Source organism: Pan troglodytes, chromosome 2 (genome assembly GCF_028858775.2).
Source record: "Pan troglodytes isolate AG18354 chromosome 2, NHGRI_mPanTro3-v2.0_pri, whole genome shotgun sequence".
Classification (NCBI taxonomy): Eukaryota; Metazoa; Chordata; class Mammalia; order Primates; family Hominidae; genus Pan; species Pan troglodytes.
This window is the reverse complement of record NC_086015.1, coordinates 130,887,864-130,910,806: the sequence shown is the minus strand read 5'-3', so window position 1 is coordinate 130,910,806 and position 22,943 is coordinate 130,887,864. Positions and strand designations below refer to the sequence as shown.

The following is a 22,943-nucleotide window of genomic DNA, read 5'->3' as shown; positions in this document are numbered from 1 at the left end:
AAGAAAGGTCTCCCTTGGCCCCTGCAGCTTACCTTCCCATAATAAGGTAGCAGCCCCTGCAGGAAGGGCCACAAGGTCCTCCCTGGGGAAAAGACTGGCACTGGGCTGAGAGAAAATGGTCATTTTGGTCCTGGCCCTCTCCTAGAATGAGGCCCACCACAACCAGCATCCATGGAGACAGGGAGGCAGGGAGCCAGGATGGGCCCAGGCCACACTGGGGTCAGTGGCAGATCTCTAGGTCTGCTCAGCCAGGTACCCTGGCCCTTGGGCTCTGGGCCAGCCTCTGCTGGGAGCCCCCAACTCTAGAGCTTCTTTCCTTGGTCACACCAGCTCCACTGGCTCCAGAAGGCCCCACCCTTCCCAAGCTGTACCCCAGGACACAGGCTCATGCTCCCACGGTGCCTTCAAGCTTTATTGCCACACACACTCCCCCAGCCCTTCCTGAATGGCCCTGTGCATGGGAACACCAGCTTAGAGAAGCAATTCAGGGCTAGGCAAGGGCCAGAGGACTGGATTTGGGACTGGGGTGGGTAGGGGGGATCTGGAGAAGGAAAGTGCTAAGACCAAAGCCCACCCCCACCCCAGGTTTCCCTGAGTGGTGCCCACCCCCAGGGTCTTGGGGGCTGGCTTGTGCATTGGGGGGAGGGGGCTCATCCCAAATGGATCCTCCCCTGGGGTCTCCAGGCTCATGGAGGGAAGAGAAGCCCCACTGAGCCCCTTGCACCCCCCATGAAGCCCTCAATGTGCAGGGAGCAGGAAGAAGAGCTGCACACAAACGCATACACATGCTTGTCTCCAAGAGAGCTCCTGGCCCCTGGGGCTGCCCAGCCAGGGGCTCAACAGTCCAGACCGATGGACATGAGCAGGTCCTCGAGTGCCCGCAGACGCTGCTGCGCCTCCTCTATGGCGCTGTAGGTCTGCACCGTGCTGGCCACGTGGAAGCGGATGTCGTCCACCAGCGGGATAGAGTCCGTCTCCTGCCGGGCTGCCACAGCCGCTGCCTCCTCCTTCACCGCCTCCACGAAGTCCTCCCGCTCCACCAGCTATGAGCGGGAAGGGCCAGCTCAGTGGAGGGGTGCCCGCCCTCTCACCCCTCCTTCCCACCCACTGCAGCCCACTGGCCCACCTTCTCAATGACCTTGGCCATGTACTCAGTGCACTGGTCCTCAAGCCGCGCCAGGCGGAAGAGCTTGGCCACGCGCCACACACCCACCACAGTGTCCTCGTCTAGCACCTGAGCCAGGCTGCGGCCGCACAGCCTCTTCAGGCCTGGCAGCAGGTACATGTCGGCGACGCTCAGCACATCATAGGCTGCCTCGGGGGACAGCTGCAGTGAAGACAGGGATGATGGTGCCCCCCGAGGTCACCAAGGGCTCCCAGGGCACAACAGCCAAGGCTAGGGCCTGCGGTGGTTGGGGGGCACTGGCGGGAAGGCTTCCAGTGGGAGTAGGAGCTCCCTGCGCATGTATGGGGTTGGGGGTCGGGGGGCTGGCCCAGATTCCCACAGGGATCTGCAGGACTGCTAGGGGGCAGAAGACTCGGGGGTTCTCCCATGCCCTGAGCAGGCTGGCAGGGCAGGCGGGAGGCAGGGCTCTCGCAGGAGGCAGGGCCCTCGCAGGAGCCAGGGTCTGAGCTCCGAGTTACACAGACCTGGGTCTGACACTTCTAGCTGTGGGGCCCTGGGCAAGTCACTGCACCTCCCTGTGCCTCTAGTTCCCAGTCCATGAGGTATAGATAACCATGCCTACCTGCGGGGGCTGTCAGAATGGAGGGACAGAGGCAGCTAGTCAAGACCCATGCAGGGACCCTGCCAGGGATGGGAGACTATCTACCAGCTCCCTCCCTCTCAAGAGGCTGTGGGGACACAGAGCCCACCTACAGGTACATCCTGTGCTAGACAAGACTGAAGCCCTCAGATTCAGGCCAGAGCCTGGGTGGCACAGGGAGCAAGCTGCAGACAGAGACAAGGGGAGCTCTGCGACCACATTACAGGCCACGTGCCATGTGCCATGCCACCTCCTTTACCTGGGTAACCCATGCATCTGCACAAGGCCTTAGGAAACGACGACGAGCGCTATCCCCATGTTCTAGAGGCACAGAGCAGTTAAGTAACTGGCCCAAGATCACAAAGCTCACCCAGTGTCACACAGCTCAACCAGTATCAACCCAGGTTAGGAGCCCAAGCCACACTCTGAGACAAGGTGCCCTTGGGGTGGTGAGGCTCCTTGAAGAGGGAGCTTCTCCAGGGTGGGCAAAGGTAACCCCTGCTACAGGGGCCAGAGAGCTGGGCTGAGCTGCAGGAGATGCCCAGTAGAGGGGGTGGGAAAGATGGAGGCTGAGGGGCTGTCAGGCCGCGGGGAGGGATGGACAAGGGAGCTGCCACTGGAGATAGAGCAGCAGTAGGGACTGCCCTCTGTCTCCCAGCATGCTTCCTCCCCTTCCCCCACAAAACAGGGCCCTGGCCACAGAATGACTTTCCAAGCCTCCCTTGTTGGCAGGTAGGCACGAAGTTCTCTCCAGGGGAACATGAGAAGTGGTGCAATTTCCGGTGGCTTCTACAAAAACAGCATTGCTTGCCTTGCCTTCCTCTTCCTCCTAGAGCATGAGTTTGCCTAGGACCCAATCTCCATGGCCAAAGGCGATGCCCCAGGCAGGATGGGTAAGCTACGGCCTGTGGACCAAATCCAGCCTGTTTGTGCAAGTAAAGTTTTATTGGAATGCAGCCTCACCCACTCATCTCTGTACTGTCTCTGGCTACCTTTGCGCTACAGAGTTCAGTAGCTACAACAGGGCCATATGGCCCACAGAACCTGAAACACTCACCTTTAGAGAAAAGGTTTTTGACCTTCACCCTTAGGCATACAGGGGCAAGATGGAGGGATGACCTGATCTTCCGCAAGCCACTTGCCCTGGGGCACCCACCTCAGTCAGAAGTGAAGGAGAAACAAACTCCCCTCTTCTTTAAGCCACCAGATATGGGGATCGCTTTATAGTGCGCGCGCACGCGCACGCACACACACACACTCTCTCTCTCTCACACACCCTGGCAGAGCAAACCTTCAGCACTCTGCTGCTGCCCTGCAGCCTTGGCTTACGGACACCTTGGGACAGCTGGAGACAGAGGCAGGCAGCAAGGGAAGAGGAGACTGGGAACCCAGAACCCCAGGGATCTGCAGCACCACAGAGAGGAGGCTGTCCCCACCCACCCTCCACCCTCCTGCTAGAGAAGCTGAGGATCCCAAGTGGCTGACAAGTGTGGAGTGTCTGTGACACAAGCTCATCACTCATCCTCTCTCTGGAGCCCAACAAGGCTTCCTCTACCTGAAAGAAAAATCCAAAGTCCCACAGCCTTCCCCTCCAGCCTTCTCAAAACGTCAACCATGGGGCCAGCTGGGCCCTTCCACAGACCCCCAGGGCCCTGGCGCTCCCTCTCAGCCCACGGCAGCACAGGTTGTGTGCCATCCCCAGCTCTGCCTGAGCCCCCACCTCAGTGTGGTCGCTGTACATGTAGTAGAGCACGTGAGTGAAGACGTCGGGTGAGATGCCATGCAGGGTGACGGCTGGGGGGCCCCCTGAGGTCGCTGGCTCCTCGCTCTCTCGGAAGTGGTCATCCAGCAGGGCTCGGAAGTAGTCACTGCGGCCACAGAAAAAGGCCTGGGGGAGGCCGGGCTCAGGAAGTGTGAGGGCCAGGGTCTGTCTCCTGAGGAGCTAGACGGGGGCTCAGGGCAACGGGCTGGGGCCAGGGGCAACAGGAGGGCACAGGCACCTTGTGGCAGAGGAAGCTGCAGCCAGCCACTCGGAAGCAGATGTCAGGGCAGCTGTTGAAGCCGTCAGGACAAGGGAAGGGCAGCTCCCAAAGATCACCCTGGGGTACAGAAGAGGTGACCCCATCAGAGCAGTTGTTCACAGAAGTGAACGACTAGGTTCACAAAAGGGAAGTAACTGGTCCAGGGCCACACAAGGAATTGAGCCCAAGTATCTGGGCTGCCTGTCACGGCCTGCCATCCCAAAACGCCCTTCCTGCCCACCAGCCCCGCACTTACTCGGAGCTCGGGGGGCAGGGCACAATCGGCCAGCAGCGCCATGTCCTCCCGGAGGCGGGGGTCTGCAGGTGGGGGCTCGATGGTCAGCACCTTCACACACGTGCCTGGCTTAGACGCCACTACAGGGGAAGAACAACTTCAGGGAGCCAGGCCAGCCCTGCCAGGCCGCACCCATGGCCCCGGGCCCCAAACCCTGCTCGCACCAAACTCAGACACCTTCTCGCACTTGGCCTCCAGGTCGCTGAGCAGGTCCCACAGCTGGCATTGCTTGGCCAGGCGCTCACAGTCACTCACATGCTCTACGCCAATGTCCAGGCGGCCTGGGGGCAGTGGGAAGGATGAGGGCCTGCGGGACCTCAGCTGTCATCAGGCCCACAGAAAAAGGGTGATCCCCTCCCACCTGGCCACCTGGCTGCAGGACTAGGACTCCTGGGCCCACTTGCCACCATGGTTTCCCCATCAAAAGCTGTTCTACAGGCCCCAGGGAACAGATGGGAGGGCTTCAGCATGTGGGTGGGACAAGCTCTTCCTGAGCAGGCACACTAGTCCTCTCTCTTGCAACCCAACCCGAGAGGCAGCTGGAACCACCCTGGGGGGACCATGAAGTGTCTAGAGGTGAAAGGTCAGCCTAGCCACACCTAGGTGTACTGCTGTCCAGAAGGACGGCCCACTCCCTCTCCTCCTACCCTGGACCCAGGGGGTCACCTGTGTACAGGTACTGCAGCAGGGCCCCAAAGGCCACGGGGTTGATCTGTGGGCAGAAAACCAGAAAGTAATGTCAGAGGCAGCCACCCAGCACAACCTCCTGCTGTTCCTGGACAGTTCATGCCCCTCTGCCACCCTGAAGGGACATACCAGTGGGTGCCTGAGAACCACGACACTCTTGCCCTTCCATTTGGTGTCCAGCATGTTCGCAAAGTAGGCACTACGTGCACCCAGGACGCAGCGATGCACCCGGAATGGCTTCCCGTGTACTACAAAGACCACGTCACTGTGGATGCCCTGCTCTAGAAGCCTGGGGAGGGACAAGCCAGGAGGGAGGATACTTGGCACAGCCCCACCCCATTCCTCGGAGCACTCAGAACCCAGTGCAGGCCACAGTCAGAGCAGACTCGCCACACCCACCAGGGCCACCGCACCCCATGCTGCACCCCTCATGTGCCCTGGCTCACCGCTGCAAGAAGTCGTCATAGTAATCCCGCCTCCTGCAGGAAGCCGTGACCTGCTTGTAATCACGTAGAGCCCGGCGGATGGGGTCACTCAGTGCCCCATAGAGGCAGCGCTCACCATCGAAGGTGTTGGCCTCGCAGCGGGCTCCTGGGGGAGGCAGGGCTCACCAGTTAGCAGGGAAGGGGCCTGGGGGAAATTCTAATCTCCCTGTCCCTCCTCCCCACCTTCCCACACATGGGGCTTCGAATCTCTGGTGATGCCTTCCCAAATTACCCTGGGCCCACTCTGACCCCAACACCCTCCCAGTCAAGGGCTAGGCGAATGGGCACGTCTGTGTGCACTCACACAGGCACATACTCACTCACACGGAAGACAGACAACACAGAACGGAGAGCTTGGTGGCTGGGCTTGTCCCACACACTGGAGCACAGCAGTGAACGAGACACAGGTCCTTGTCCTGCTGAACTTATACTCTAGTGAGGCAGGACAATCAACCCACTACCTAACGATGGCAGGGACTATTAAGAAAAACAAGGCTGGGCGTGGCAGCTCACACCTATAATCCAGGCACTTTGCGAGACCAAGGTAGGTGGATCACTTGGGCTCAGGAGTTTGAGACCAACCTGGGCAACATAGTGAGACCCCATCTCTGCAAAAAAAATACAAAAACTTGCCAGGCGTGGTGGTGCACGCCTGTAGTCTCAGCTATTTGAAGATTTGAAGGGGCTGAGGCAGGAGGATCACTTGAGCCTGGGAGGTTAAGGCTGCAGTGAACCGAGATCACACTACTACACTCCAGCCTGGGTGACAGAGCAAGACTCTGTCTCCAAAAAGAAAAAACCAAATTGGAAGAAGAATGGCACTGAATGAAGGGAAGTCATGAAAGGTCACTCTGTGATGGTGGCGGCTTGCAGAGACCTGAATGAAGGGGGAGTGGGCCATGTGAACGTTTGCGGAACGGCAGTCCATGCAGGAGGAACTGCAGGTGCAAAGGCCCTGGGGCAGGAACAGGGGCATGCATAGCACAGTGGAGCACCAGCGAGGCCAGTGTAGCAGCAAGCAAGCAGCAAGCAAGCAGGGAGAGCCGAAGGAATGAGGCCAGTGGGAGGGCAGACCCTGTGGAGCCTTGGGCATGGCCAGGCAGGCTCACTGTATCCTAGAGGCAATGGGAACTCGCTGGAGGATTTTTAGCCGATCAGATTCATTGTGAAAAGATCAAATTGGCTGCAATGGCAAGAGAGAGGCAGGCACCGTGTCCAGGGAGAAATGCTGATGACTGGGCCCAGGTCGTAGAAGTAGAGATGGGCAGGGTGGACAGAGAAAAGGTTTTAAAGTAGCAATAATAGTACTTGCTGATTCGACTGGGTGGTAAGAGAGGAATCGTGGTGCTTTGCAAATGTGTATCAAGGCCTTTGAATGCACGCACGCATGCATGCACCCACACGCACACATGCATGCACCCACGCACACCCGTGAGCCGGGCTCCCTGCTCTCACCATTGGCCAGAAGGTAGAGTACCAGCTCCTCGTGCCCACACAAGCAGGCATAGTACCTGAAGGGAGGAAGGAAGTACAGGAGGCAGTCCTCAGTGCCGAAGGGGTGCACCAACCCCCACCCTCCCCACCCCTCTCTCCAGCACTCACAAGGGGGTGCTGTCCCACTTGTCCCGCACATTCACCTCCACGTCTCGCTGCTCCAGCAGGTACCTGGGCAGGAAGGAGGTCAGAGCCTGGGTCAGGACGGGTTCATGGTCTGAGAAAGAAGGCCCGTGGAAAGGAACGGAGGGAAAACATCCCTTTTGGTATGGGGAAGCCTCCCCCAGGTGAGGGCAGGTGACAGGCAGACCAGAGCAGGAGAGGCACTCAAGGCAAAGTGCAGGCAAGGATGTGGAGGTGGGGTCGAACAGGCAGACACGGTGTGCTATCAGTGCTGGGGGACGATGGGCTACAGGGACAGAAGCCAGAGCCAGTGCCGAGGCTGGACCTTTGGCCTTTCAGCGTTTGGGAGAGGAGGTGATGGAGCCTTCACTCCCACCAGAGCTCTCTACTGCAGGAAGAAGCTGGCCCTGTTAGAAGCAGGGAGCCCGGGGAAAAGCTGCTGCAGGCCTCCTGATGGTGTGGAGGGCACACAATTCTAGGAGGCAGGAGTCGCGGGATACAGCAACTGATGGGATGCGGAAGGTGAGCGAGGGGAGTCGCCAATGCTAATGTAGCCCCACTGAGGCGGGGGCAGCCCGAAGGAGGCCTCCAGGCTGCACCTGGAAGTGCTGTGAACCCACTCAGCGTTGACACTATGCACTAACTCTTGAGTGGCACGGGATGTCAGGGAGCGGCCCAGGGAGGCTACGGGAGTACAGCAGCCCGGCGCCAGCCCAGGGGAGGTGGAAGCAGTCAGTCAGCACCAGGTCAAGGGGGAGGAAGGGCCAAGAAAAAAGGAGGTCAAACGGGATAGTGGAAGCCCAAGGAGGGGAAGGGCCCCAGAACCCAACTGGGCACCCCTTCCCTCCGCGTCCGGCCCATGGAGGCGGCATCTCAGCGCCAGATTCACTTTAGCTGCGTCAGGAGTTTCCGAATCCTCAGGGACCGGAGGCCGATTATGGGCTCTAGGTGTTCCCCGCGCCAGGTCCAGAGAGCACGAGAGAAAGGGGCCACGTCTGGAGTCCCAGGCCTATACCCGCGCCCTGCGCCCGGGGGGTCTGACGTCCGGGCCCTACCAGGGCGAACAGTGGCCCGCCTTTCTCTCCGCCCACTTCTGCGCCTTCGGGCCTCCGCGGAGCAGTCCCTTCTTACAGGAAGCCCTCCGGGGGTCATTGGCCATCAGTGTCCCCGCCCCAGCGCGCTTCCGCTGGGGGGCTGCGGCGGGGGTCCAGGTGGTCTGCCCCGCGGGGGCGCTCCGAGGGCTGTGAGCCGGCAGAGGCGCCCGCCTCTCCGCGGCCGCCCAGCCGCCCGTCCCAGGGCCCGAGGCGTTCCGAGGGCGGCCACCTCCCGCACCCTCCCCGGGACTGCGGGGTCCTCACCGCACTCGGCCCACATCCCCCTTCCTGCAGCTGGCGAACAGGTCGCTGGTGTCCATGGCGCGGAGGATGGTACCCGAGCCGAACGACCTCGGGCGGCGACGCCGCGCACCCGGCGGATGTAAACACGCTCAGCCCCGCCCCGCCCCGCCCCGCCCCGCCCCGCCCCGCTCCGCTCTGCAGCGGCGTCCGGAGGACCCGCCCGCCCCGGCCTCCCCGCCCCGCGGCCCCGCCCCTGCCCCGGGGTGCCCCGCCCGCCCCGCCCGCCCCGCCCCAACCCCGGAAATAAGAATGAGTCAAGAAGGCAGACGCGCTGGGCCCGGCGTGGTCTCCGGGCGGGTTTAATGGAGTCCCGGGGCGCAGGAAGCGCCGCCCGCCGCCCGCGGGGCCGGGGTTCAGGGGCGGGAAAGCGGGGCCAAGGCGGGCTCTGAGGCCGGCCCCTCGGGCGGGAGTGAGGGAGTTGGTCCGAAGCCGCCGTGTGAAGTCGGGGGAAGCGGGGAGGAGCCCGCGCCGAGGGCCAGGCCACGGGAGCGGCCCGGGGCTGGTGCGGGCTCCGGGCCGTCCGTTTCGGGGTCCACCTCGCTTGGTCCTGGCGGCCCACTCGGCCTGCGCCTCGGCTGCGCTCACAGGTGCGTGTCCTCCTCGAACACGTCCGAGTCCTCGGGGTCCCGCTTGCCCCCCATGAGCGCCCCCCAGCTCCCCGGGCCGTTGAGGGCCCCGCCGCCGTTCAGGCTGGGGTGCTTCTCCTGCATCTCCGACTGGCTGTCGCTGGCCACGTCCAGCGTGGGGTTGTCGTGGCAGCCGTTCTCCACGAAGCGCAGCTCCTCGCCGTGCGACTGAGGCGGGGTGGGGAGAGGCCATGGGCGAGCGAGCCGGCCCCCGGACAGCGCCAGGCCCGCGGCCGTCTGTGCAACCCCACCCAGGGGGTCCCCGCGGCACCCTCCACAGGTGCCAGATCCTTCTTTTCTGTTGCTGCAGCTCAACTCCTTTCTCAAAATAAACCTACTAGTCGTTGGCACTACAAAGCCCCGTGGCCTCCCTGACGTCATCGATCCCCCAACAGCCCCCTAAGAAGACTCCACTTGCGAGGTGGGCAGGGAGCATCGCTAGGGCTCTGCTCGCTTCCTCCTGGGGAGGCCTCCAGGCTGCTGGAGCCTCTCCTTGATCCTTGGGCACCACCAACGCAGGGCCTGCCTCTGGTGAGGTATTCAGGTGCTCAGGCCCTGCAGTGCCTCCGCCGGAAAGGGGCTGGTGGTGCCAGGGAGGGGCCCCCTGGTGGGGCTAGCAGCCCCCTCACTCCCTGCACCTCTGGCACCTGTCCTGGGGCTGGTGCCCTGCAGAGCAGTCAGCAGTGCTAGGCTGACCAGCTGCTTCACCCACGGGACCCTGTGCGCCCAGGAGAGTCACTGCCTCCCCTTGCAGATGAGGACACCTATCGATGGGCACTCTCCTCTCCACTGGCCCCCAGCCCCACCTGTCCCCACACTCACCACGTGCTTGAGCTTGGGCAGCCGGCGCTGCCAGCAGTTGTAGAGCAGGCCAAGCGCAATGATGATGATGCAGATGGCCCCAATGACCACCAGCACCACGAAGAGCGTGCCGTAGTCGCTGCGCACCTGGCTGGCCCGCGCCTGGCAGCTGCTGGTTGTGGAATAGTTCTGGATGCCAATCTAGGGATGGGAGGGGCCAGTTTCCTCAGCTGAGGTCCTGGGGTGCCATGACTCCTCTGGGGTGGTTGCATTGGGCTCGGGTGGGGATGGGGGAGCAGGCTTAGAAGGTGCTGGCACTCCCGGCTCCTGAAGTTCCCTGGGGCCTGGGCTTGCCTCTACCCCATGCCCGTCCCGTTTGCCTCAGTACACCTGGAGGCCTCTCCACCCCATGCCCATGTTCCCAGCCTCCTTCACATCCCACCATAGCTTCTGCCCCAGCCGCTGAGTCTGAGCTCACTGTGGCCCTAGCCCTCCAGTGAGAGTGGACCCATGCTGCTGGACACCATCCAACTAGAGAGAGTGCCCACACCTATCCTAACTAGTTAGAGAGACAAGAGATGTGAGCCCCCCACACATCCTCCACCATACAACTGCTTCCACCTCGGTGGGGAGGGGTGGACCAGTCAGCTTCCTGATGCCAGGGCCGGTGCAGGGAGGGATACTGAGGGCATGCAGGCCACATGGGGGGCCACCCCAGCTGCCCAGCTTCCTCCCTTCCCATGGCGTGTTCACTGCTGGCATGTAGCTGCCTGCATCCCTCCACGCTGCAGGTTGTCATGGTCAGTCCTGCCTTCTCTGGCCAAGGAGATCGGCGCCAGGGGCCAGGCAGGTGCTCTCTCCACAGATCAGCATCTTAGCAGAGAGAAGCAGGAGGGCGAGCACCACCAGGGGCTCCTCAGGTGAGGGATCAGGGCAGTTCCCAGTGCTGAGGCCTAGGTTGCACCAGGCCCCCTTTCTGAGTTCAGGTTGCAGCTCTTCCCCGGTTTCTGTGAACCACCCGTGTATCTCCAGTACTTTTCTCAATTTTTTGTTATCAAGGGTCAGTTTTTCTTGCTAGATTCACCTGAGTATATTTCCAAAGACCCAGCATGACTTTTGGCCAAGTCAGTGTGAATTAAGTGACCAGTAAGGCCAGAATACTCAGGGGCAGCGAAAAGCAGGGGGAGGACTGTATAAAAGGTCAAGGTTAGCCCACACTTCCACCAGCAGCCCCACTGTTCATGGACCCACGATTCCAGAACTGGGAAGGGCCTCAGTGGCCCTCCAGGCAGTAGAGCTGTGTGGTGAAAGGCCCGGGCTCCGGAATCAGGCTTCCTGCAAAGCCTGGCTCTACCGCTTACTGCTGGTGCCATCTCAGACAGGTCACCTAACCTCTCCCGCTTCAGCTCTCATCTTCCATGGGGACACCATCGGTACTCAACAGGTGCCTCACTTAACCCTCACAACCCCATGGGGTGGTGGCGAGGACTGAGGGAGAGAGCCTTGCACACTGTGGTGCTCAGTGGGCATTCGACATGCTCACCAGAAAAGCACCACCACCAGGGCCTCTGCTCCCCTGGCACGCAAGGATGAAGAGGCGGCCAGCATTATACCACTCATCTCTCCTGCCAAAAATGGCAGCACCTTCGGGAGTGGAGAGGGCTGATGACAGGGCACTGGACTCTACAGTGAGCAAAGGCAGTTTTGGTGGAGATGGTGGCTGTCCTCAAGAAGTGAGATGAGGAACAGAAGGACCCCATAGGCAAGGTGGTGTGAGGAGCAGGACTGGGGGACCCTGCCATCCCATCCAAGCTTGTGCGGCAGCTGGGTAGGAGAGGTTGATCGGGATGGGCCAGGCAGCCAGCAGACTGCACTGGGTGGGGGCACCTCCCAAGATGGCAGGGCTGCCTCCTGGCCCCCAGGCGCCGCATCTCACCGCAGCAGGAGCGCAGGGCCTGGCCGTGCAAGCACCAGTAGATTCACACGTCCACGCCAAGTCACATGTCCAGGTCTCCCAGGCTTGCTCTTTTGGTTTCTGGAACCCATCATGCTCGCCCCTCCCACCAGGCAGCATGGTGTCTCTGCCACTGTCTACCCAGAAAACTCCCAGTTAACCCTCATTGCTCCCCACACCCTTCCTCTCTGGGCCCTCTCCTGACTGTCAGCCTCTTAGCACAGCCCCCACACCCCCATGGCCCCTTTCTGCCCCTGGCCATTGCCTGCATTGGACCTTTGGTTGGTAGCATGCACATGCACCGTCTTTCCCACAAAACCATGTCTAAGGAAGGCCTGAAGCAAGGAACCTGCCCAGAGCACGCTCTGTCTTATACTCCTTTGAACCTCACGATGTGGGCAGACTCCTGGGACTTTGAGGAACAGAGACAGGAGGGAGCATATTAGAAGCTAACAGGTCCAGGTCCCTGCACTCTTACCTCCTCCAGGCTCCTGCGGATGTCACCCAGCATGGAAAGGACATCTTGAGTGGGCACCACCCCTGGGGGGTAAGAAACACCACTATCAGTGCGACCATGGCTGAGGTGCGTGCCCCTCCAAGGGCTCTGGCCCCGCTCTCCAACAGCTGGCCTGAGCCTCTGTCTCCCTTCCTGGCTCAAATTGCACACAGATCCTCAAGGCACATGCCTCCCCCTCTCTTAGACATGCTTTCCACTGCATCGATCTGTTAGAACATCGATTTGTATAACACCAGCCAGCCACTTGCGAAGCCCACACACTGCCTTCTGAACACACCCCTTCTCCCCTGCCACACCAGGTACAGTGTCCATTCATCTCCCACCTGTGCTGGACCACACCTGTTCCCCTGCCTCCTGTTCACCATCCTTAATTCTCACACCCTCCTCCTTGTCCCCAGAACCCAAGCTGGTGGGTACACCTTGACCACTAAGCTAAGTAGCTCAAACTACTGTCCTGGAGTTCCAAGTTTCAAAGCCCTTATGCGTGCACTTTTTTCCTGTGACCCTCAGGGGCCGCCTGCCTCCCACTGCCCTCCTGGGCCCTCCCATCACCTGCCCTCGCTCACCCTGCTCGCCCACCAGTGTCATGAGAAGGTGCTGCTCCTTCTCGCTGGGCTTGCTCAGAGAGATGTGCCAGGCCCCGTGGTGGCCACTGCCATGGCGGGGCAGCACCTCTTCCACCAGGGCCAGGAGCTGTGGCCCCCGGTGCTGCCGGAACACCTCCTACAAGGGCAGAAAGAGCCCCCCATGTTCAGTGAAGGAGAGGGGCTCTACTGAGCCCTCTGCCTCTAGGCCCAGCCCCGTACTCACCCTCAACCCTCTGGCTGTTCCCAGAGAGGCAGCTCTGGTCAACTCTGGAGACCCTCTGAGAGCTGCAAGCCAGGGAATGTGGGAACCCCAAGATGTACACCCATTTGTTCACTTACACCAGGTGCTCCTTCCTGCCCTGGCCTCTAGCCATGAGAAAGTCAAGGGGCCTGTCCCAGAGACACATGCAGTTGAGCGGGGCGGGGGCTGGGGACGGACACACACACACACACACACACACACACACACACACACGCAGCCATGTACAGTGACAAGCCCAGAAACTGGGTACACAGAGTGGTAAGGCCTATGGGAGAACTGCTCCCTGTGCCTAGTGCTCAAGTGCATGGTGCTGGGGATGAACACATGGGCGGGTGGGAGTGGTGATGGCCAAAAGAGGTGTGCACCATGTAACTACCAAAAATTGGGGAGGGCCAGAAGTGGCAGAACGCGGCTCTCCTCTCGCCTGTCATCGCAGAGATGCAGCCCCAAGCTGTTGAGTGGGGAAGCCATCTGTGTGCTCTTGTGTAGGCGGTGGAGGCCAGAAGAGCAAACACAGAGATGGGAACCGCAGCCCCTGGAGCTGGGCTGGAACAGAGGGAGGGGTGTGAGGAGACCTTTTCTCATCGTGCACTCGCTTGTATTGTGAGGTTTTCTTGACCATGTGTACGTGTAATTCCACAATTTAAAACAAAAACAAGAGCCTGGCCTTAAACAGAAACTCAACGAATGGCAAGAGCCCAGGCTGGGGCACAGGCCAGAACCCTGCCTCCTGGTTCACATCCTGCCATTTGTCCCTGCCCAGCCCCATCTAGGAAGATACCCTCCTTTGGCCCTGTGGCCACTCCTCACTCCGGCTCCTCCCCAGCAGCCTTCTCCCTCCTGAACATGCACAGTCGCATATTCCCTGCTCGTAGCCTCCACAGCCTGCTGCAGATACCCCTCTCCCAGGTGCTCAGCTCTCTCACAGTGCCCTGCTATGCAGCTGAGAGCCAGCGCCACTGGGAGGCACGAGCATCTCACCAGGCCAGCCCTGCAGGATCCCCTGCCACTCCAAATCTCCCTTCTGCTAGAGCCCAGGCTAATGAGCTGTTTCGTAGTTGTCATGCCAACCTAAAGGCTACCAGAGGGATTGAAATGCTGGGCCTCTGTTCTTTGTTACCATGGCAAATGCCAGGCTCAGGCTCAAGCCTTGGCACTCACTGGTCTAATAGCCAGCCAACTGAGTTTTAAATGTGGGAGAAGATGGGTACCTGGAGATGGCCATAGAGCAGCTAGGAAACCCCTAGTTCTGTGATGGTTCTTACTTTATTCACTGATTGAGTATGGGGGGAGAAGGAGTGCATGCCCACCCCTGCCAGAGCAAGGGTCCATGCACCATGACCCACAGACCCCCGGTTACAAAACAAGCACTCTCCTGCCACATGAAGTGCCTGCCCTCTGTGCTGCGGCTCTGTGCTCTGCTGTGTTTGCACACCCCATGTTTTCCTGGGTACATATGTCTGCCTGGCTTAAGCCCAGAGACCCACAATGTCAGTGTGGGAGGATCTGATGACTGCAGATTTCATACCACTTATTATGTAGACAGGAAAACTGAATGTCCGTGGCAAGGGGGAAAAGCCCTGACTTTGGAATCAAATAAATCTGGGTTCTGGCCAGGTGCACTGGTTCATGTAATCCCAACATTTGGGAGGCCAAGGGAGGTGGATCACTTGGGCCCAGGAGTTCCAACTCCTGCACAGACAACATGGCAAACCCCGTCTCTACAAAAAATGCAAAAAAATTAACCAAGTATGGTGGTGCACATCTGTGGTCCCAGCTCCTTGGGAGGCTGAGGTGGGAGGATCACTTGAGCCTGGGCAGTTGAGGCTGCAGTAAGCTGACACTGTGCCACTGTAATCCAGCCTGGGTGACAAAAATAAATAAATACATTGGTTCAAATCTTGCTTCTGCCATTTGTCAGCTCTCCGTGATGTCAGAAAAAAAAAAAAAAAAAAAAAAAAGAAGTACCTCTCTGAGCCTCAGTTTCCCTATTTAAAAACATGGGCAATGGTCCCGACACCCTACCTTACTGTGAATAAGTAAAGTACTTATTCAATCACAGGTGCTGGGACAACTGGATATCCCAAGGAAAACAAAAAAAGTTCCTTGATTCATACCTGACATCATTTACCAAAACTAATTCCAGATGGACTACAGATCTAAAGTTTGTAGCAGTAAGCACAGGAGGACATCATCCAGTGGTGATGGATTAGAATTGGAAATATTGAATTTGTACTTTTAATATGTGTACATGCATTATACATGATATATGTATATCTATGCCCTAGAGAGAGACAGAAATAAAGATCCATATTGCTCAGTTCTTCTAGAAGGGCCTAGAAGCAGTGACACCCCAGTAGCCATGAGCACACCTGGGGCCCAGATCTTGGTTTCTAAATACCTTTCCTCATTAAAAGGAAGCAGGGCTCCTTGCAGAAATGGCTAAATTGGGGGCTGGGGCAAGGAAAGTCCCATGCAGCCTGGAACATCTTGTAAGCATGTGTGTGGCATGCACTGAGAAACTCTGCAGCCTCAGGCAAAGGACTGGCGCCTCATCACTGTGTCAACGCTGCTTCTTCATCCAGATCTTGATGATCCAGCCCTTTGCATGGAAGCTCTATTTCAGGATTTTCACTAAAGGATGATCCACATATTTCTCCTCCTTGTCCTTGTCCTCTAGCACTTCTCTCTGTTGTGCTAGACAAAGGATCAGATCCTTGCATCTCTACAGTAAGGATTTCTTTTGCCTTCTAGAACTCAAAAACACCACCTCTGGATTTACTGTTTTATCTTTCTTCCTCCTCTCATGTTTCCTTCTTAGACTTCTTTCCAGTTTCTTCTGTGTTACCTGTGACATCTAGGTAAAATAGAAGCCACTGAGCCTGCATCACTTTCTCTAGATCTTGAGGGCTGAACTCCTGGAACTCCTGTAGTTCCATCGTGTAAAACTTTCCACAAGAGACTGCCAGCACTTTTCTCCCTGTCTTTTTCTGAATATGTAGTCTCTGTATAGCCCATCAGTTTTTATGCACATTTATTCCTTTCATTTTTCAAATAAGTCAAGGTCATTAAATGCAAAGAAAGGCCGAGGAACTATTCCAGATTAAAGGAGACTAAAGAGACAAGACAAATAATGTGATGCATGACCATGGATTATATCCCGGCATGGGAGGGAAGAAGGCTATAAAGGACGTTATTGGAACCATGGTGAAATTGAAATAAGGTAGGTAATCAGATAATAGTTTTGTAGCAGTGCTAATTCCTGATTTTGACCATTCCATTGTGGTTATCTAAAAGAATATTCTTGTTCTGAGGAAACACAAACTAATGTATTTGGGGGTAGGGGCAAAAGGAAATAATGTCTTCAACTTTTTCTCAAATGGTTTGAAAAAATTCTAACAAGTGGTGAATCTGGCAAAGAAACTAATAAGTATGTTGATAAAATATAGTAAGCATTGACTTAATAATAATGACTAATGCTCAACATCACCAATCATCAGGGAAAATGCAAATCAAAACCACAATGAGACCATTTAGGTTGGTGCAAAGGTAATTGCGGGTTTTGTCATTACTTTCAATGGCAAAAACCGCAATTACTTTTGCACCAACCAAATACCTCACTTCTCTCAGGATGGCCACTGTTTAAAAAAACAGAAAAGAATAAGTGTTTATGAGGATGTGGAAACACTGGAACCCTAGTGCTGGCGAAAATGTAAAATGGTATACTCATAGCAAAAAACAGTATGGAGATTCCTCAAAAAAATTTAAAATAGAATTACCATATGATCCAGCAACCCCACTTCTGGGTATATACCCAAAATAATTAAAAACAGAGTCTTGAAGATATATTTGCACAGCACATTCCCAGCAGCACTATTCACAATAGCCAAAAGATGGAAGCAATGCAAGTGTCCATGGACAGCTGCATGGATAAATAACATGTGGTATATACATACAATGGAATATTTTTCAGCCTTAAAAAAAAAAAAAAGAAATTTCTGCCACATGCTACCAAATGGATGAACCCTGAGGACATTATGCTGAGTGAAATGAACCAGATGTAAACATGACAAATGCTGTCTAATTCCACTTCTATTAGGTATCCAGAGTAGTCCCATTCATAGAAACCAAAAGGAGAATGGTGGGTGCAAGGAGAATGGTGGGTGCTGCGACTGGGGAACAGGTAGTCATTTAATGGGTACAGAGTTTCAGCTTTGAAAATGAAAAAGGTCTGGGGCTGTGTTCCACAACAATGTGCATATACTTAACACAACTGAACTTATATTTACAAAGGGTGAAATGGAAAATTTTATGTTTTTTACTACAATTAAAAAATTCTACCATAAAAAATAATGATGACTAATTGAGTGGAGGTCACATATTAGAATAACACAGAAGACAAAAACAGGGAAAACAGAATAAAAGCATCTTAATATCTATGTATTGATTGGCAAAAAGATACGAACTTTAGGCTGTATTGTTCAAGTATGCACACCAAAAGTTCAAGGGTCCCAAGTACCCATCTGTGGTCTTCATGTACCATTTCCCAATGAAGGGAATGAGGGCTCCATGTCTGGGGGAGGAAGGTGAGCCTGGAATGTCTTATTATGCCAGAAAGCAAGGAAGCAATCAGACACTTAATAGATTGGTCAAAAGGACTCAGAGGCCAACTCAAAGAGGCTTTCCCTGGCCAAAGATGAGGTATTGAGCATCAGTAAAAATAATAACTGCAATGGATGAAAACACACATCACTTAGGTGAAGATCCATCAGTATAGTGATGGTGGGGGAAACCAACCTTGCTGGGGACTTTTGGATTCAACGCATGCATGTCCCTTCAGTCTTGCCCAGGCCCACTAACAAGAGTAAAGAATTTAAGGCCTAAAACCAGAGACAAAGCAAAACAGAAGAGGAGACAAGAGCAACAAAATCTAGACACTGGAAGCAGATGGTGAGTTAGAATTTCCTAATTTAGCAAACTCTAAAGAGCCAAACCCTAAGCCAAAATGAGGAAAGCTGAGAAGCAGTCAGATGCATACTGATTGACACTCCCCAGATGCCCCGGAATAGGGGCCCTGGTTACCTTTGGAAGAGAGGATGAAAATGCTACTAAAAATATGAGCTGGTCGAAAGTTTGCTTAAGAAACGGCTGGGTCCCTAGTTCTTCCCACAGTGCTGCACAGCCAAGAAATGTCCCTTCTCCCTGGCAGAAGACTGGAAGTTTATTCTTTAAAAAAGATAAAACAGAGGGTCTCTGACCTAGAGAGCATCAGACACAAGTGTGTGTTTTGGGGAGGGAGAAGGTCACTCTGCAAACAGGAAGAGACAGTACATGAATATTGATATTTATGGATACATATTTATAATACTGAAACACCCAGCCCTCTCTCTCCACCCCAGCTCCCAGAACACTGACAATCAACTTGTTATACTTTGAACAGAACAGAAGTTCCCTTTTCAAAGACTCTAATCACCTCAGGAGGAAGGACCTAACAATGCTGCCATTGCAAATTTCTAAGTGATACGGCCCAGCCAGACCACTCTCATGAGAAGCCATAGCTGACAACCCTAGCACTATGCTCAAAGCTTCCAGCCACTTTTTTGATAGAGAGAGCTATGAACAAACTCCACCAGACATGTGTGGAGAGCATGTATATACATGAAAAGGCTGAGACCCAAAACGGAGAAAAGCAACCTATACAGGAAGAAAACAACTCTAAAAAAGACAGAAAGGTTTCAATATCACGGGAGAGGTAAGATGGTGCACACATGAACAAAGTATTCATTTAAATTAAAAAGAGAGGGAAGCAAGAACCAAAGAGCCTTTGGACATTTTAAAATACGAAAGCACTCTGTGTGTAATGTTGATGGCTGCTGGTATATCCCTGGGCCACCAACTGAAGGACTAAGCCTCCTCCCACGCACTGCTTGTCCCCCCAGCCTGCCCTCTGCCCCACCCTGTCCACTGCCTGCAGCCTTTCCCTGCGGTTCGGAGCCTGGCTGGGCACTCACACAGTCTATGTTCTCTGTCATGTTCAGAATGATGTAGTTTTTCCCAGCCAGATTGCTCCAGTCCTTGCAGATCACCTGTGCGAGGAGACAGAAAGCAGGGCGACAGTTACGAAGGCATAGGAAAGGGACAGGGGAGAGAGCCCTGGTCGGAGGCCTTTTGGGAAGCTGGAAGGTGGAGGCCAGTGGAGGCGTATTACAGCGAGGGGGCTGCTGACAGCCTCTGTGAGGCACCATGCCAAGGAGTACAAACTCGAATGTCTTTGGGGACCAAGCAGGGAATGTGTTGAGTGAGAGGAGGAGGCCAGGCATTATTCCCAGGAAGTAGGGGACTATATCAAAGGGGCCAGGCTGCAGAGAGCTTGCCCCACATGCTGGCTTTCAAGGGCAAGTTTATCGTTAATATTCTGGGGCTCCTTTCTTTTCCTTGCGGTGTCAGTGGGTGTGAACACTGACTTGTGCCTGCTATGCACGTGGGTGTCGGTGGGGAGGAGGAGGGTGGTGAGATGGGATGGGGAAAGCACAGGTCAGCCACTAGCTCTAGCTGCTGGTAGAATCAGTGCAGAAGTCTAAGTGTGGGCTGGGCGCGGTAGCTAATGCCTGTAATCCCAGCACTTCAGGAGGCCATAGCGGGTGGATCACTTGAAGTCAGGAGTTCCCGACCAGCCTGGCCAACATGGTGAAACCCTGTCTCCACTAAAAATACAAAAATTAGCCAGGCATGGTGGCACATGCCTGTAATCCCAGCTACTCAGGGGGCTGAGGTACGAGAATTGCTTGAACCTGGGAGGTGGAGGTTGCAGTGAACCGAGATCATGCCCACTTCACTCCAGCCTGGGCGACAGAGTGAGACTCCATCTCGGGAAAAAAAAAACAAAAGATGTCTAAGGGTGGCAATGGTAACACATGAACAAATGAAACCCAGGCCAGGCCACCAAGCTTCTCCAAAGGCCTTTGCACAGAAGTGTGGGGAGAACACCCATTGTTGGCCCTGAGGTTTGCATCCCCACAAGTTCCATGGGGTTCTACGTGCTGTGGAAAGGGCCTCCCTCCTCAACCTGGCAGATCCTGCCCCCATGCCACACCAGCCCTGGGGATGGCCAGGCTCTGTGAAGAAGGTACAGGGTGGTGGCCCGCATGCCCCTCACTTTACCTGCGTAGAATCCCAGGGTATCCTGGATTGAGCTTCAGCTGCCTGCCCTTCTAGGAGCTGCTGGTTGAGATCTTCTTGTCCCAAGGTAGCAGAGGAAGGTGTCAGTTCCATGTCTCCAGGGGCCAGTGGGGAAGAGGCTGAGGTTCTAGAGCCAAGGGGATCTTCATCTGGGTGCTCGGCCCCACTGGGAGCTGTGGTTTGAGGGAATGAAGGCAAGGCCGGCACCTCCTCGTGCTGGCCAGACAAACCAGCTGCTCCCGCAGTGGCTTCCTCGCTTGCTTCCTGAGGAGCCTCGAACTCTACCCCAAGCCCTGCAGCTGGCAGCACTGTGGCCTCTGCCTCTTGGCTGGTGGAGTCCTGGTCCCCCGGAGTCACTGTAGTTGGGGTGACTGACGGCAGCAGCAAGCTGGGCCCCATGCTGCTCTCCACCTCCACACCTGATGAGGCCTGGTCCCCGGAGTCTTCATGCCTGCTTTTGGTGGCCCCTGGGGTCTGGCTGCTGCTGGTGAGAGAAAAGTCACGGACCTGAGGCTTGGCTTCTTCTTGGGATCCATTCACAGGGAGCAGCTCCTCCTCTTCCTCCTCCTCTTGTTTCTCTACCTCTTCCTTCTCCCTCTCCTCTTCTTCCTCTTCCTCTTCTTCCTCCTCTCTGGGAGGCATATGCCAGGGAGGCTCAACCAGATTCATCTTGGGCAAGGGAGAGGGGAGGTTTGGCAGCTCTTGAGCCTGGCTGGTGTCTTCAATGGAACCTGCCTTCTCAGTTAAGTCAGGAAAAACATAATCTAAGGACAGAGATGAAAAGTTCATTCACTTGTTTCATCATTCATTGCTTTACTCAGTATTTACTGGGCAGATGGCATAAAAGAACCACAATACACTGACAGGGCAGGGGTCATCAGGTCATGATGGAGAGGCCAGGGGAGCAGACTGTGGGAGGACACAGGGACAAGGCTAGTCACTGTTTCCTTTATGATGATAAAATAATACAAATTTATCACCAAAACTCAATGAACACAGGAATGTAGAAAGTTTTGTATATTGCATTCCTCCAAAAGAGCCATGAGTAGTTTGAGGTATATATTCTCCACTGTGTTTGTAATGTGCTTGCTTGTCCTCATCTGGGGATTTCACCAAGAAGATCCCACAACAACCCACTAGGAAGGGTCCCCCTACTCCTTTTCTAGTGAGTCGTTATAAGAGTCTTCTTGGTGGAGTCCCCGAAGGAGGTCTGAGAGCCCTCTCATCACTGGAGGAAGTGAGACCCCTCAATTATGACCATTGTTCCTCAACTGTGCTCTTTTTCTGTAATTTAGGCCCTGACAGGAAATGAAAAAGATGTAGGGAGAGCCAGAGAGAGGCCAGGGGCTGAGCCCAGAGTTTTCCAGGGCCTCCCAGAATGTTCAGGGTCACTGTTGGCAATGGGAGAGGGGTTTTTATTCTTCCTGCCATTCTTGGGAATTACATTTTGAAGCAGAGAAGTTAGGAGACTTCCTGGAGATCAGATTGTTTTCTGGCTTTTCAATGAACCCTAGGCCTCTTCCAAATAACTATGCATGAAAGTTATACAACAAGTTTTTTGGAAATTCATTCAAAATATCAGAAGCTGTATCTAGGAAGCAACTTTTATTGGCTGCCATTTTGTTTCAAAATAATAAATATTGTAGTTTTAAAATACTCTTTAGAAAGGAGAGTGGTGGGAACACTTTAAGATAGCGAACTAAAGGTATTCATTTACCTCCTCCTCCAAAACTTTTATCAAATGACAAAAACAATTTTAACTGTCAAAATGAAGATAAAAACATTTTAGAGAAATTTCTGGTAACATGGAAAGCAGATGAGATTATAGGAACAGATAACCCCTCAGCCAAAATAAACATAGGAAAAAATAGCAGGGGAGGAGGCAGGCTTTCTTACCCAGAGTTAGGAAGAGGCACAACTGTGGGAGCAAGGATGTAGAACACAGAAAATTCAGAGAACAGAAGGTAAATTTTTAAAAGTCTAATTAGTATCCTCAGAAAGATTACAAAATATTGCATCCCTAAAATAAGACGCCACTCAGAAAATCAAGTAATCTTTAAAAAAGAAAAATTTCTTGGATATTGAAAGTCAACAGTTGATATTTAAAAATTCAATGGATTGAAAATTCAAATTTTTAAGGGCTGGGAAAAAAAAAAGTCAAGGAAAAGCCTCTAGGGCAAAAGTGAGAAGACAACAGATAAGAGTTAAAAGATACAGACAACCAATGTAGGAGATCTAATACCTAGCTAATATGATTTCTGGAAAGATAGAACCAATAAAATGGAGAATAATGGAGAGAAACAAAGAAAAAAAGTTTCAGAGCTGGCAACATGAATCTTTGCAATGAAAGCTGCTTGTATCATCAAGGTGAATGATAAAAGACTTACACCCAGCCTCATTCTCATGTGATTTTAGAATTATAAGGAGCAAGAGAAAAATCTTAACAGCTCTCAGAGAAAGAACAGGTTATCTGTAAAGGAACAAGAAACAGATTACCAAATTATCATGAAGCTTCTAATTAATATCAGTAGCCTAGAGGAAGAATTTAAAAATGCACTGAAAAATCTGAGGGATGTTTATTTTGAACCTGAAATGTTATATCCAAATAAATGACTACTCAAGTGTGATTGCAAAATAAAGACATTCTCATACATGCAAAGATTTAAAAGTGTTACTATCCACAGATTCCAAGAGATTTAAGTAAGTTATTTAAGAGACCAAAAAAAAAAAAAAAAAAGACATGGGAAAT

The 22,943-nt window shown here is 54.5% G+C and overlaps 2 protein-coding genes across 9 annotated transcripts in view; both read right to left on the bottom strand.

The window, feature by feature from the left end:
• Positions 1 to 394: 394 nt before the first annotated feature.
• On the bottom strand, positions 395 to 8,407 carry ABTB1 (ankyrin repeat and BTB domain containing 1). Of its 7 annotated transcripts, none has more exons than XM_016940161.3 (12): positions 8,230 to 8,407; positions 6,857 to 6,919; positions 6,710 to 6,765; positions 5,216 to 5,360; positions 4,899 to 5,058; positions 4,749 to 4,794; positions 4,247 to 4,363; positions 4,044 to 4,162; positions 3,767 to 3,865; positions 3,487 to 3,654; positions 1,127 to 1,327; positions 395 to 1,043 (listed from the first exon to the last, which is right to left on the bottom strand). In XM_016940161.3, exons 1-12 carry the CDS (start codon positions 8,283 to 8,285, stop codon positions 837 to 839), a joined length of 1,437 nt encoding a protein of 478 aa, XP_016795650.2. In that variant the 5' UTR covers positions 8,286 to 8,407; the 3' UTR covers positions 395 to 836. The 7 variants fall into 7 exon arrangements, 6 of the variants coding, with proteins under 6 accessions (XP_016795650.2, XP_016795648.2, XP_016795654.1 ...); XM_016940159.4 differs by having other exon boundaries at positions 6,857 to 6,965; positions 8,230 to 8,374; XM_016940165.3 differs by having other exon boundaries at positions 6,892 to 6,965; positions 8,230 to 8,370.
• A 130-nt stretch (positions 8,408 to 8,537) lies between these two features.
• PODXL2 (podocalyxin like 2) overlaps positions 8,538 to 22,943 on the bottom strand; it is a 43,659-nt gene continuing 29,253 nt past the window's right edge. The window contains exons 3-8 of one of the 2 annotated variants that reach the window (XM_016940157.4): positions 20,177 to 20,958; positions 19,027 to 19,101; positions 12,733 to 12,889; positions 12,128 to 12,189; positions 9,717 to 9,896; positions 8,538 to 9,062 (exon numbers count right to left, since the gene is read on the bottom strand). In XM_016940157.4, coding sequence (XP_016795646.2) covers positions 8,850 to 9,062; positions 9,717 to 9,896; positions 12,128 to 12,189; positions 12,733 to 12,889; positions 19,027 to 19,101; positions 20,177 to 20,958 — 1,469 coding nt within the window. In that variant the 3' untranslated portion in view covers positions 8,538 to 8,849. The remainder of the gene's footprint in view (positions 9,063 to 9,716; positions 9,897 to 12,127; positions 12,190 to 12,732; positions 12,890 to 19,026; positions 19,102 to 20,176; positions 20,959 to 22,943) is intronic. The other variant, XM_016940158.3, reaches the window with a different exon arrangement.

What these genes read in the sequence shown, in the direction of transcription:
- ABTB1 (XM_016940164.3), bottom strand. Translation starts at nt 8,030, where the DNA reads ATGGCCAATGACCCCCGGAGGGCTTCCTGTAAGAAGGGACTGCTCCGC. An exon ending in TGGTTCTCAGGCACCCACTG is followed by an intron (nt 4,795 to 4,898) that starts GTATGTCCCTTC and finishes TTCTGCCCACAG; the next exon opens with ATCAACCCCGTGGCCTTTGG. An exon ending in GCTGCAGTACCTGTACACAG is followed by an intron (nt 4,364 to 4,748) that starts GTGACCCCCTGG and finishes CACTGCCCCCAG; the next exon opens with GCCGCCTGGACATTGGCGTA.